This window comes from Tigriopus californicus, chromosome 12 (genome assembly GCF_007210705.1).
Source record: "Tigriopus californicus strain San Diego chromosome 12, Tcal_SD_v2.1, whole genome shotgun sequence".
Taxonomy (NCBI): domain Eukaryota; kingdom Metazoa; phylum Arthropoda; class Copepoda; order Harpacticoida; family Harpacticidae; genus Tigriopus; species Tigriopus californicus.
Window position 1 is genome coordinate 10529046 of NC_081451.1, and position 14361 is coordinate 10543406.

The 14361-nt window shown below is 41.1% G+C and overlaps 1 protein-coding gene across 1 annotated transcript; it reads right to left on the minus strand.

Annotated features, from left to right (window-relative positions):
• Positions 1 to 237: 237 nt before the first annotated feature.
• LOC131892272 (uncharacterized) lies at positions 238 to 8371 on the minus strand. Its single transcript, XM_059242076.1, has 7 exons — positions 7621 to 8371; positions 6545 to 7312; positions 6257 to 6441; positions 3529 to 6187; positions 2714 to 3450; positions 2399 to 2649; positions 238 to 1048 (listed from the first exon to the last, which is right to left on the minus strand). The coding sequence occupies exons 1-7, from the start codon at positions 7900 to 7902 to the stop codon at positions 429 to 431; spliced, it is 5502 nt and encodes a 1833-aa protein (XP_059098059.1). The 5' UTR covers positions 7903 to 8371; the 3' UTR covers positions 238 to 428.
• Positions 8372 to 14361: the final 5990 nt, after the last annotated feature.

Below are 14361 nucleotides of genomic sequence, written 5' to 3' on the forward strand. Positions count from 1 at the left end.
GGGGTCTCCAAAGTCTGCAAAAATATCAAGATGATAATGACTTTTTTTCAACGGGGAGTATATTTCATGGCGTAGAAATATTTTATTTCAAATTTAAACCAATTGTCTGAATAGTTGTTGAGCTACAGCATTGCAAAGATTTTAAAATGTGGCTAGATATTAGATGATACGCTGCCCATAATGGAAAAGAATATTCCGACGGAATCATGTGTTCATAAAATTCATAGTGCCATCCACTTAAAGGGGTGGAATCACAAGTCATGGATTTGACTTAATCAAAACGGTCTAAAACTGAGCCGCTGTAAAGTACCATCTGACACCCTGTATGTATCAATTGTTAGCTACGACCCTTTCAAATTCTCTTTTTATGAATTTAAGACATGCCTTTATTGACAACAGAGAATTTATGGCCAGCATGAAATTATATTTCAATGCACTATCAGGGGATTTGAATTTTTCTCTTGATTCTGCTCCTTTAGCCTTTTCCTGGGAGGTCCTTTTTTGACGCGACGCACTTTCTGTCTTTTCATCGCTGTCTTTGGCGTTGAAGTAACATCACTTTCCAGGGTTCCATTTGAAACCAACTTCTGATAGGAAGGATTGGGGAGACTCTCCACGCTATTGGAGAGCTCTTCGTCATCCGGATCTACATAATCATAGTAGTAATAATAATAATATTCATAATCCTTTTCTCCCCCTTCCGTTTGAGTCAAATTATTTCTCTTGATAATTGGAATGCCAGTGTCAAGAGGTTTAGCTGGGTCAGGTTCAAGCCGGTTCTGTCTTGGTCTAAAATCTGTGGTTGGAACAATCACACTCTTGGGCGTGGTGAGTTCTTGAGCATTGACATCCTCCACGTGGAGAACCGATTCTGTGAAGTCGGCGTAAGGAGGCTCAGGTTTTGAATCGGAATCGGCAGGGTCGCCATACCAAGGCTTGCCTTTGGTCAAAAGCTGAATGGTCTCCTTGTTTTGGAGGTTGGGAGGCTGGGACTCCTTTCGCTTGGATATGATCATATTTGTGTTGCTTGATGATGTGTGATGGTGTCCTGTAACCAATGCATTATGGTATTATATCTTGTGCCTAAAATTCAACCCATAACTAGGGCGAACATTGGCATCAAAGCCAAATTTGGCACAATGTTGGACGAAATTGTTTCATTTGTTTCAGCATTATAATTGTAGGATTGATAATCATAACTTTGAGCTTGAGGACAATAGTATCGCAAAAAAGCGCCACGAGGGCCTGATTATCGTGATTTCGTTTCATCTTGAAGAAACCCATTGAGCATCCAAACTTTAAATTTTCTTCCACTTGAGCATTTTCGTCTTTGAGCGTACTTTATCATGTTTAACTGAAACCCATCAAAACTTAGCTTTGATTTCATCCAGTTTCGGGGTCATTAAGTTCTTCTAGTTAGACTTAAAATGAAGCCATAGTTGGAACAAAACGTTAAAAATATTAATTTTGCAGAGCCATTTGCATCAGTAGGGAAGGATGCTATCAAAAAATGCAAGGGGCCCACAAAGAGTTGTAGTACTAATAGCAAATGGTTTCAAGTGTTATGAACTTATGACAATAAACGATGAAGGAAGCATCCTTTAGCTTAAATTGCATCCCTAGTGCACCAAGTAAGTTCTTAAATTTCTTATCATAGCCACGAAAGACATTTTCTACATTTGCATGAAGATGGGAAAAACGAATAGGATACCAGCAAAAGGATAGGTCTGGGAATATATCTTTTTAAACCAAGGGACTGTAAATTTTAAAACGTAACGAATGCTTATGAGTCCTTGAAATAACAGCTGACTAATTACTCAATGTCATTTTTGGGGAGTTCATTGGACTACTTTTCGAAAAAGTGATGGTATTAGCAAACCAAGATACAATCCATGATATTAGGCAAACACTTTCCTACGCATCTAAAAATTTTTTTAAATTTTTTTTTTTAAAATTAATTAAAAATTTTTTTTAAAATTTTTTTTTTTTGTTTTTAAATTTTTTTTTTTGTTTGTTGATGAGTGGAATTGTGTCGGTTCATAAAAATTCAATGTTAGATGAACATTTCCTTTCAAGGATGAATGCCTTGAAACTGTCGTTTAAGCTATTAAGCTTTTAAGCCCCAAAAGTTCAAGTGACCTTCCAAAAAATGGTCATTACTTTTTTCCCGGTTGGATGCATGCAGCAATTGTGAAGAATAGTATACGTATATAATCATATCTTCAGTATTTGCACGTCTCTGACACCGAGCAATTTTCAAAAAGATCCCCACTTTTTCCTACAATTGTCCTTTGTCAACAATCACGGCTTTGTATTGATTTCAATTCTGACCGCCAGCATACTTTCAGCCTTTCATTGAGTTAGAATCTCAATTCGAGATTCTTTCTAAATTGTTTACCTTGCATCCTTTGTTTACTCCTGTCAACAAAGACCTTGAGTAGGTTGACCGGGTTGATGTGACCAAATAAGGGATGGCTACTAGAATCATCTGCAGTCTCCTCTTCATTAAGAACAGTCTTGCCATATTGTTTCATCACTTCCATGAGATGTTTCCGTCGAACATTGGCCACCGGCGAGTCCTCAATGATTGGAGCCTGGTCAATGCTGTGATACATCCGATCGTTTTGTATCCTTCGATTGTCATTGTCCCTAATACATTGAAACAAAATCAATAAGCACAAAACGTAGGGCTGGGAATTTAAGTGGAACATACCTTTCAAAATTGTAGGAAAACGGTCCAATAGACACCGAATTAGTCTCGTCCAAAGGTTTCTTAGAGAAAAGGTTCAGATGAAGGAGTACCTCATGCTTGTTATCATGGGACGAGCCCCGGGGGTATCCTTGTTTTGATGTGCCATCCATTGGATACACGTCCAAGCCAATGCTCATGGGATGAGATTTAGGAGGAGAGGGGGCGGCATCAAAGAGCTTGTCTTCAAGATATCCCGTGCCAGTGGAGTAATCAGGACCATCGGGACGGGTTGGGTCGTAATCCAGGGGAACTGCAGGCCTGTGCCCCAAAGTCTCATGATGACTGGGATTCTGGTAGGCATGGTTGTTTCCCGGAATGCTGGTGTATTCCACATATGTGTTTGGGCCATGGGGGTTGTTAGGAGTGTAAATCTCAGTGGTTTCCGGTTTGTGGTTATGCACATCAAATGAAGGTTTGTGACTGGGATCATAGACATTAGCATTGTTATACTTGTAATCGTGCTCAGCGGGTAAGTAGATGTCGTTATGTTGGTTATGGTAGACCACTGTGGGTCTTTGAGTGGGTAAGTTGTGGTGATGTTGCTCTGGATGGTGGTATGTGGGGTTATGGTTATTATGGTTATGGTATTTAGTATTGTCTGCATGAGTGCCCTGGTGAACACTTTCGGGGGGTACTGGGAACATATTCACCTCTGGCTTGTCGTTTTGTGAATATGTGTCGGTGAGAACTTGTGGAGGCTGGGCAAAGAAGGTGTAATCACTGGGGTTAATTATGCCGTTAACGGGCTTCTTTCTCAAAGGCTTTCTATGGTTTACCTTGTGGACGCCGGGCGGTCCATTAGGGATTCGGTTGGACAGGTTATTGATCTTGTTAAAGATCCCCTGACTGATTGTGTCAAAATTACTTGGGGGTCGATAATGAACTGGTGGCGGTGGAACGGGTTTAGGCGGAGAGGTTGGCTGGTAAGTGGGTCTATTGGCGGGTTTGTACTCGAAATGCTCAATCACCTCCCCACTCGTATCTGGCGGGTAAAGTTGGCCATTTCCGTCATAGATATCAGGACCAGGAGGACTGGAAAAGGATTCCGGTCGAACGTTGTTTGCAAAAACTGGGGGAATGACTGTGGATTGTGGAGGTCGGAAAACTGGGTTCTTAGGAAAGTCTGGATGATTGTAGTCATCATTGTTGTTGTCGTGGTCGTGATCATAGCCAGAATTATGGCCTTCATTGCTATGTTCATAGTCATGTGTGTTGTGGCTGTGATCCTCTGTGGGTCTAAATTTGTTGAAATGTTTATCAAATTTTATAGGGCTGACTTCTGTGAACACCTGGGGCAGCTTGGGTCGTCTATCAGGGGTGTATTCATAGCTATGGGTGTCCTCTGAGTCATCATCATGGTCAGAAGAACCATAAGAAGTTCCATGGTGATAGTTGTTTGGGTAGGAGCCATGATTGTTTTCAACAACAGTTACTGAAGGGGGCTCCGGGTGATATTGGTTGGTTCCAGGATATGATGGATAATGATACACCTTGGATGGTGGATGAGTCGGCCCTTTGTATCCAATTGGAGGCCTGTACCCACTGTAACTTGGCTTTTCCCCCTCGTCTCCACCATGTTCTTCCTCCAAATAGTCCTCATGCAGTTCAATGTCAGCATTGTTCTTGTTCCGGTGTCCATAATCAATCCTTTCGTTAAATCCGTCCGCATGATGAATGATGTCTTGAATGTTCCCAGAATCCTGAGGATGGGACACTCCAGGTATATCTACACCAGGGTGCAGGGGTGGGGGTCTTAGTATTGGACTTCTTGTGGTGGGTGGATGTATATACACTGTATTTGGGTACTCGTCCTCAGGGGATGTAGATGGGAGACGTTTGTTAAAAATGTTTGGAGGATAAGTTTCTTCAGTTGAGCTGACTCTTTTGGGGAAGCCTTGAAAGTTGTTTTGAAACTCCTCATCAATAAGGCTCTGGACATCCTGGTAAGGACGTGTTATAGAATATGGATCATCGGCTAAGCTCTCCCCAACATCTTGATAACGCCTATTGCTGATTGAAGGACCACGGTTTGGGTTATATCGATCAAAGTCCTCATCATGGTCTTCAACATCATAATGAAAGTCTTCTTCAATATCCTCATCATTCAATTCAACCTCATATTTGTCTTCACTGACATCATGGTAAGGACCCCGACGTTGAGACTGTCCATGCCTGTCCCCGCCTCGACGATTTGATAATGAAGGGATAGGTCTTCTACTTCTTGTGGGGGCGAAATCATCTAAATGTAATGGAGGAAGGGGTCGGCGTCTTTGCATAAGAGAGTTTCGGTTTGGACCCGGAATACGGGGCAATCGCTGCCAATTGGGCTTGCGTCTGTTCTTTAGGCGATTAGCGAGAAAGTTGGGAGGAGGTGGAACTCGAGACATGACATTCATGGACTCAAACTCGCCCAAACTTCCCATTCGTTTTGAAAAGGAGTTTTCTCTCAGAAGACCCTTATTCAACAAACTGACATCTAATGGGGGTCCTGGGGGACGCGGCGGAGGTTCTGGGGGAAGAATTCCATCTAAGAGCAAATTTGGTCCAAGATCATTGTATATATTTTGCTTGTCCAAGGAATTCAACGTGCGGTTTAAGATATTTGTGATTGAGTTCGGAATGGAATCTTGGGTATCCTTACTAGAAGAAATGTGATGGGACACCATATGAGGGTTTGACTGTTGGACTCCTTGAACTGGGTTTTGAATGATATTGAGTGGGTATGGACTTTCTTGATGAACCACAATGACTGTGGCTCCTTTGCCAGATGGATCTTCATTTCTACGTTTCGCCTTCTGGGGAGCTCCCTCTTCCAAGTGCTTGGCGGTACTCTCTTCCTTTGGTGATCCTGGACCATCGGGGTTTTGGTAAACAGGATCCAATTTTGATGGATGAATGCGAGTATTATCCAGAGGTTTATTTGGGGCACGTGGAGGTGGGAATGGATAGGGGGGTCCAGGCATTTGATGGAGGAAAGGATTTGGCGGCGGAGGTGAGTACCCTGGAGGACCATCTCTTCTATCTACAGGTCCAGGATTGATCGGACCATTGCCCAGTCTTGGTGGACCATACCCAGCATTCCCACCTCTGTAGCCAGTCTGGTGTCTAACGGGTCGGTTCCCTACTCTGTTATACCCCCTTGGACCAGAGTCCTGGAATTGGGGTCTTCGCACACCACTGTTTCTCCGGGGAGGCGAATAATCTCGAAGCCCTGATCCTGTGGATCCTCTGTCATAGTCATCTCCATGATCCCTGGGCCCAGAGTAACTGGGACCATCATCCCAGTATCCAAAGTTGTAATCAGATTCATAATCATTGTAGTACTCATTGTATCGTCCACCCCCACTACCCACTCTGTGCCTTCCTCCCTGACCACGATTGCCTCCTCTGTAGGATTGGTTTCGGCGGAAGGGTTTTCGCCTGTTCTTCATGTACCTGTTGAACAATGGCCTGACTCGAAATCGATTCAACATATTGTTTACCAAGTGCCTTCGCCCACCATACCTTTTAGCAAACTGATCCGGTCTCAGACGGTTTTCGCCCGCGTAGTTCAGTGTATCGTCATCGTCATCTGTTGTAAAGTCTTGAAATGTCTCAATAATGTCATCTGGGTCAAGAAACTCCAGCTCCTCCTCATCCACGTACTCACCACCATCATCGTGCCCAAAACTATCTGATGAATCTTGATTCTGTAACAGATCAAGAATGCAAATATTTTCCTACTTTTACTGATTCTCCGCATCCTTTTTGCCAATGAAGTATCTCCAAAAAACCCTCACCGAACTAACTTACCCCTTGATCAGGCATTACCATTAATGGGACTAGGAAAGGCATCTTATGATGATCATCTTGATCTCTGTCATTGGAGGAGGTTTTCCTCCTTTGGCCTCGTGGTCTGGATTTTCGTTTGCCCCCACGGCTTGAGGAGTGGGATCCAGAATAGCGTCTGCGATTCTTTGGTCCATGCTTATCCAATCTATTGGGAGGATCCTCGTCATAATCCTCGTAATCTTCGTACTCTTCTGCCTCGTTCTCATATTCGTCGGCGTCGTAGTAATACTCATCTTCTGAGTCTTCATCATGGTCATCGTCAAATGGGATTGGAATGTACGCCACATAGCTTCCTATCCTGGCTGAAGGGTCGGGAAGCGTTTCCGTCATGGACGCATTGGATTGAGACGGTAAGTTATCAGATAAGTCGAGGATTCTCTTGTCCAAGCTGTGATCTGTGACATTGTCTGACGCTTGGGATGCACTTCCATCCAGGATGGGCCACTGATCCTTCTCATGGTTGACCGCAGGTTCGTACCATGATTTCTCTTCAAATATCGCACTCTCATTTGGGTTTGCACTATTGGCTTCACTTTCCTCTTGATCAACTGGAGTACTTGTGACACCCTGGCTAAAATCCATGTTGGTGTCATTGTGGTAAAAATTCTGGTCTCTGAATACTGAATGGTAAGTTTTGGCACTTTGAGATACAAGGGATGAGGTTGGAGGCAACGGAGACGGTGCGTCCGAAGCTTGGATATAGGACACAGCGCACGCTGTGGAAATGATCTGCAAAGTGGACATGAAAGCATGACTGATTTATGGCTCATATGATTTTCTACCCTTTTTACGTGCTTTGTTTCAAAGCACTAAATGGTCTTTGATGGCACCATAGCTTATTGCTTGTCATTGCAATTTCAAAGTGCATCAATAGAAATTCAAAATTACATTTCGAGCTCGGTTCACCATCGTATAAACAAGGAAAAACAGGTTTAACTTTCTTAGAAGAAGGCTTGAATTTTGTACTTTTCAGATCTGACATATATCGCGATTGAATCAATCATTACGAGAGTAGACGAGATTGAAGCATAACTTACGAGTAGTAGGACCATCACGACTAGTCCGAAGATAATTCTGGTTAGACAGAAACTGTCTTGTCTTGACTTGAGATCATCACTCTCACTCACACCATCTTGTCGTTGGTTGTCTCTAGTTTGCTGATGATCGTGGCCATTGGTTGGCGAGGCAATTGCGTCCTGGGATTTTCTCCTCAGGAGAATCGCTAGCAGCATTTTCCCATAGCCGAACCTGTCGCCAATGTTGTCGCTTCCACAGGAATCTCGTCGTGCATTGATCTCAATCTCGAGGACACTATTCATGAGTTATGCGTCTAAGTCTATCTCTCGCACTCAATTTGTAATAGAATAGAGAATAGCGGTAGTGTCTTAGAAGTCTCTCTGATTGTGGAACGATTTCACTTTGTGTTTGGTCTCCATATGGAAGATGCTTGAATGGTTGGTTGATTGTTGGTGTGTTGCCTCTCTGACGCAGGACAATGATTAACACGTTCCACGTCGATCACATCCTTACTTTCACGATGCATTTGGACCCGATATCTGGAAATACGTATAGGTAGCATTTTTTGGTTTGAACGATATTTTTCCTTACTTTCTCGATCAAAATTTCAAGGAAATTGGACTGATACTTGCTTCCCTGCTGCACAGATAATTGTCTTGTTTTGCAATAAAGCCGGAGAAATGTAGCAACTAATGCACAACCATTGGTGGGCATGGGATCAAAAACCATAGTGACCCATTTTTAGTATATCCTTTATGTACAAGCTAGAGTAGAGCTCCAGACTCCAACCACGAACAAACAATTGGATGCTTCAGTTTGAAAGTGATTGAAGCAAGCTGACTCAAATACATTTTCGTTAATGAGCGTAAGAAATCTACAAATTGTGTTATCATCTGAGAACTCGCCGACAGACGAGTTTCTGACAATTTTGGCTTGATGTTGAAAAGAACTGAAACATCAAACTTTCAAAGTTATCTCAGAGGCACTGGAAAACACGATTTCGCCACAATTCGGTAATAATAAAAGGCTGCTCAAAACATGCCAAGACTTTTTCCCCTTTTTTTTCCAAACTTCGTACAATTTTGTGTGTTAGGTTTAAAATCATAATTCTTTTTTCTCATGTTTCTCCTTATTCTTAAAAAATCAAGCTTTTGAAAACAATTTCTGCCAAATAATATTTTCTATTAGTTCTCTTCAATACTTTTGCCTTGTTTTGTTTTGAATGATTTTTCTTGAAATGCTTGATTATGTCGTTTTGTTCACAACCTTTCAAGATTATAACTCTATAGCCTTCAAAATCAAATTGTCGCCAAAAATTGTCAAAATATGAAATAGAGGACTTGTTAGCTCAAAGGAGTTGACACTTTTCTAAAGACAAGCGCTTTGCTATGTTTTGTAACAAATCACTTAAAATCGCCATGACCTAAGCCGTAGTTATTTGCCGTTTCCTGCATTACAAAATTCAATCCCATTCTTGAAATTTCACTACTTGATGAACCCAGTACACAGTTGAATATTGATAAGAATATAAATAAGTTCGTTTAACTCTGCTTCCATGGGCGCACTTTGACCTTTGAACCCTATTTATCATTTGAATTCAAGTCCACTGAAGCCCATTTTTATCTCAAGGAACTTTGAGGTCGCTGGGTTATCATGGTTTGTCATACAGAGAGGTTAAAATGCTAAAAAAACACAATTTTAGGCGCCAGGTAGCATTGGTAGATATGAATACAACGAGACATGGACAAAGCAAAAAGACACTTGAGATTGGCAAAGTTATTTTCTTTAACTAATTCACTTTAAGATAAGTCAGTAAGTATGTATTGCGGTGTCGCGACTTTGCTTAGGGTCTGGTGTGCTAAAACAATCTTAACACAATCCAGGATCTTCGACCTTGCAAAAAGAATGAAAAGGTTGGGTTCGAGTGTTCAATATGTTACTGTGCTAAAATAGGTCAATAGATAATACAAAACTTTAATTCACTCTAATCTTATTGCTATCCAGAACTATCACTCTGAGGGCTTGGTCACTCAGTTTGAGCAATTATGTTAAAGAACAATCAAATTGTATTTCAAGTTTAGACAAAAGTCACAAGTCTGAATTGGTATCATAAACTCTTGCACAAGTTCTTAAAGCTTTGACGAAACCAAATTTGTCGTGCTAAAATGTATTCTTGTAACCAATTGCATCATTTCAAAGTTCATGATGCCTTCAGTTTGGAATCCTTCTCCACCAATGCATCCGAGAGCTGACTCTGACTTACGGATTTCATTAATGGCAACCACTTAAGAAGAGTCTATTGGTCAGTGCAATCATTGGCCAAAGTGTCATTTACAAAGCCGCTAATCCTGACCTTTAAATGCATTCACTGCATATCAAGCAATTAGTCCAAAATGCCAAATGTCAACGTTCTTGACCCAATAAAACGAACGGAATAGCATCACGCAACAACACGTGGTCAAATGCCGTTCTCATTGCCAAGTCACGGACGCAAAACCATTGGTTTAAAAGATGTTGGTCGCTTTTCTTTCAACAAGACCACTTGAATTGTTGTGAAAGTTGCCGACTAGTCATTGAGCAAATGCACATCCAAAGTTGTGTGTGTGGTGAGGCAATGATGCTTACCACCTCCATACCTTAAAGAAGTGTGACTGAACGCCAAATCTCTGGACAGCACGAGCCCGATATTGGATGGCTCTTGACTGATTACAGTTCGTCACTTTCAATTTTTCGGGCTCTAAATGGTTTGGCCACAAACGAATATGCTGATGTTGCTTCATGGGGGAAAAAAGGAGAACATGCGTTCCCGTTGGAATGGATTTAAGTGCTTTGAAGAAGCAGAATGAGGCCTCAATGGACGATGAAATAGGCCACTTGCCATCTATACAAATACAAACCACATGGCATCCATCACTTTTGATTTCCAGTGACAGTGAAAAGAAAACTGACTTATAGGTTGAGGACATTCATTCAGGTTTCAAAGGCTATAAAACAACACCTTCCATGTTAAATGGTTAGGAAATGATGAAACATCAGAGTGGTCCTATCATTTCAAGCTAATGCAATCGATTGAAATTAGGACTCATCAAAAAGAGGGTTTACTCAACACTTGAGTTTGAAAATCTATTCACCCTCTCTGTACTTTTAAAAAAGAAGCCCCTCAGCTCCAAAGAAATGTCGAAATGGCTCGTTTTGCGTCATTTTGCTAAAGTTCACACCAATCCTATCTTGCATTATTTCCACCATGATTAGAACATTTTCTTGCCTGTCCTTCTTGTGACATTCCCAAATACTAAGTGATCATCCTTGATTCGAATAGCGGAAATATGCCAAATATCTTATTCGATGCCATCAAAAATAGGCATTCCTAGAATCTTATATACCTGTCTGGGATGGTTTCTTTCAGGCACTTTACACAACAAACAATTGAAATCACCAAGTCTTTCACGATCCTGGTTTGTAATCACTAGGTTTCACTTGGTTGTAGATCCATAAGAGAGAAGAGCACCACTAACCACATCATGAGCCATTCACAGCATGATCAACAATAATCTCAGGATAGTCGAGAAGTGAGTGAGGGGCTCGCTCAAGCACTCTCTCACCTACATCTAAGATTGAGAACACGCCGCCGAATGTCCCAGTGAAATCTCACCTTGTCCAAGCGCAGGCCTTCATCTCCCTCATCAGGGACGCCAAACACCATTGCTATTTGTTCTCTTTAAATACATAGGTTTAACTTTCATCCTATCTTAGAACTATATCATTTTACATATTGCTAAATCCCAAGTCTGAGTGAGGCAAAAGATTGTTAAAAATGTTAAGAGCGAAGGAGCAAGAATGGTACCCTGAAGTACCCTAACTGTGCTTTTCCCCCTTCGTATCTCTCTCTCTTAGTTTGTGTACTGCATGTATATACAGTGAGTGTTCAGGGATGAGGATGAGGGAAAGGACTTTGCTGGCATGATCTTCCTCGTCATGGAGAGTCGAATTGGCTTGATCTCCATCGTAACTGTTGCAACGAAAGTTTCTTGATTCGAAATTGGGTATCTGGAAGATGTTCTTTTTGAATGGGGGATGGGGGATTTTGTCTCAAGCTCGAGCAAGAGCCAAGCTGCGCGGAATCTTATCAATGCATGGTGGTAATTATAGCATGCGGTGCACTTTTGGCCATTATTGCCAATTGGGGCTTGCATAACCAATTGCCATTTTGTTCGTCAACTGGTCAGAGCTCAAACTTGTACGTGCTTGGTTTTGCCCATTTGGTTTACAAAATTACCTCTGTTCGATGTTCTAGCCGCCCAAGACAAGAAAAGTGCAAGTTGTATGTTTTCACTTAGTCGAAATTAAGCACCAATGGCATTTGGAATCAAAGGCCACATAGTTTGCAAGGGGTTTGTGCTAATCCTAGCAATACTGTACGTGTTTGCCACTCTGTTCATTCTTCTATTCAATGTTGATTTGATTTACTTCACGAATGATATGTTCAAGAACCAACAATAGTAAATAAGCAAATAGTTGTTAACATACCTCTTGTACTCCACATTCTTGAGCATATATGTTGTGCTAAGTTCTATGAAATGCATTACTAATGCTAACTTTTCAATTGAATAAAATCAGTTTGGTCGGATTGTGAATTAGCCAACAGCGTTTTTTTGTTTTGATTTGCTATCTTGAAGCCGTTCAGATCCACTTGAATAGTCCACTTTCAACTGACTTTCCTGTCATGCTCTTTGGCTTTGGTTTTGTCTCATCCTTCCTTTAAGTATTTGAGTATACCATAAATCAGGGTTTCTTCAAAAAGGAAGCTCTCACTCTCAATTTTGTTTTGGTTCTGATATCCACAGGAAAATCGTCCAAGCAGAGAGGCATTGGGTTTAAATGGCATTAAACGCTTCCAGTGTTTTCCTCTCCACGTTACGGCATTGAAAAATTTGCAGGTTTGACATTTGAATTTTGCAGATGTTTCTTTGGTCGCTAATATTCTTAGGCACGCAAATTAGAGTGAGCTAAAGCTTAAAACATTGAAATGCAAATATTTAGATGTATTGGTTTTGATCTTTATGAGCAAGTAGGCAGTTGCAAAGGAATATACGACATAATAGGTGAGCCCTATATAATTAGAACGGAATAGTTGGGACAAAATAATTGACGACATATTAACTGGAACACATTTATTTTCCTTTATTGTCAATCACGTTATGTAAGGTTACGTGCACACCAAGTTCTAAGATACGCCTCGCAAATGATCGTGCTAGTCTTTGTTACTGTTATTACATTCCAAAGATATATTGATCAAAGCTTTTATCTGATTTTTTGATGCTTTTGACATGTTTCTTGTCTTCACCCAACGTGATGGTCATTTTAGTTCGCAGTCATTCACTTGCCAGACTATTCAGAAAATGATCCATGCCAAGCAAATTTTCTCCAGTTCAATTTACCAACCGATTACTTACTACTCCAGAGATGAGTTTTTAAAAAGCTCGCCTCAAAACTCTTTGTAATGCTACAAATTCCAGCTCGCACGTTAAATAAGGCTATCACTTGGTTATTCGGAATGTAACAATCGTCACGAAAACAATCCCTATATTGTTTGAAACATCATTTGAGACTTGAATTCGGCACCTACATTAAACCACAAAACACTGAAAATTATGGACGTACCTCGACCAATACTACTGTAGTCACAGCAAAAGCCAATTCAGCCGCAATTACCTTTAGGCTGTCTGTAGAAAGTTTGGACCAATTTGTTGGTCAAGATATCAGGGCTGCCAGGGATATGTTGAAAGTTGCGTTTTCTTGAGCTTGAAGAAAGCTATCGTCAGGACCAACCTGCAAGATGACATGACTAATGGTGCAGCCCTGCAGTCTTGGTCATCGAGATACGTCCATAGTTTTCAGTGGTCTATGATTAAACCCAAATGCTTCTCGCACCTGCAACGTCATCGATATTGGCTTTTATCGTCAAAACAGTACAAGTGACCAGCCAGGGTGAACTTTTAATTGTTATTTGAGCAATTAGTATCTATTCAAAAAAATGGGCGTGTCGTCTAACTTGTTTGGTTTGGTTTATTATTCCAGAGGCTAGGTTTTTAAACGCTCGTACGTCTGAGTTAAGGCTTGGACCTTACGCATCATGAGCATTTGCTCACCTCTTTGGCCAGCGTAGTTTCATACCGATTAACGTCCAAGCCCCTAACTCCAAGGTACGAGCTTTTAAAAACTGGCGTCATTAGAAGTAGAGTGCATCCATAAAAAACTCACTAAGTAGCCTCTTGCTACAGTTGCCAATTCTTGTGTTCGTCAATTTTGACGTTGTCTATGTATTATTTGCGCCCAATTCTCTTAACGCATTACCGTTGCTAAGGAATAAGGTTAATCAGATCACTTTGGGTGTCAACCCAACATATCTGCATAATTACCGCAAAGACTCGAATTTTCAACAGGGCTTGAGAGACGGAGTGACAAGTAACAGCGTTGCTTATTATGCGTTACCTTTTAAGTAATGCCACTGTTAAAACGTAACATTTCGGCAAAAATAACGGTATCGGTAACAGAACGATTTTTTTGCACTCTCTTTACCGTTACTTTCTTCTTTAATGAGGGAAAGAAAAAAAACCTTCTTGATTTCTTATATAATTTCGTTCTCAAATGCAGTGCCTGTTGCACTTCTTTGACTGAAGCAATGGTGTTCCAATTCAACGGGAATAATTTATGAAAAACTTAAACTTCCACTTTTGAACGTTTCGCCTATTTTTAAGTCT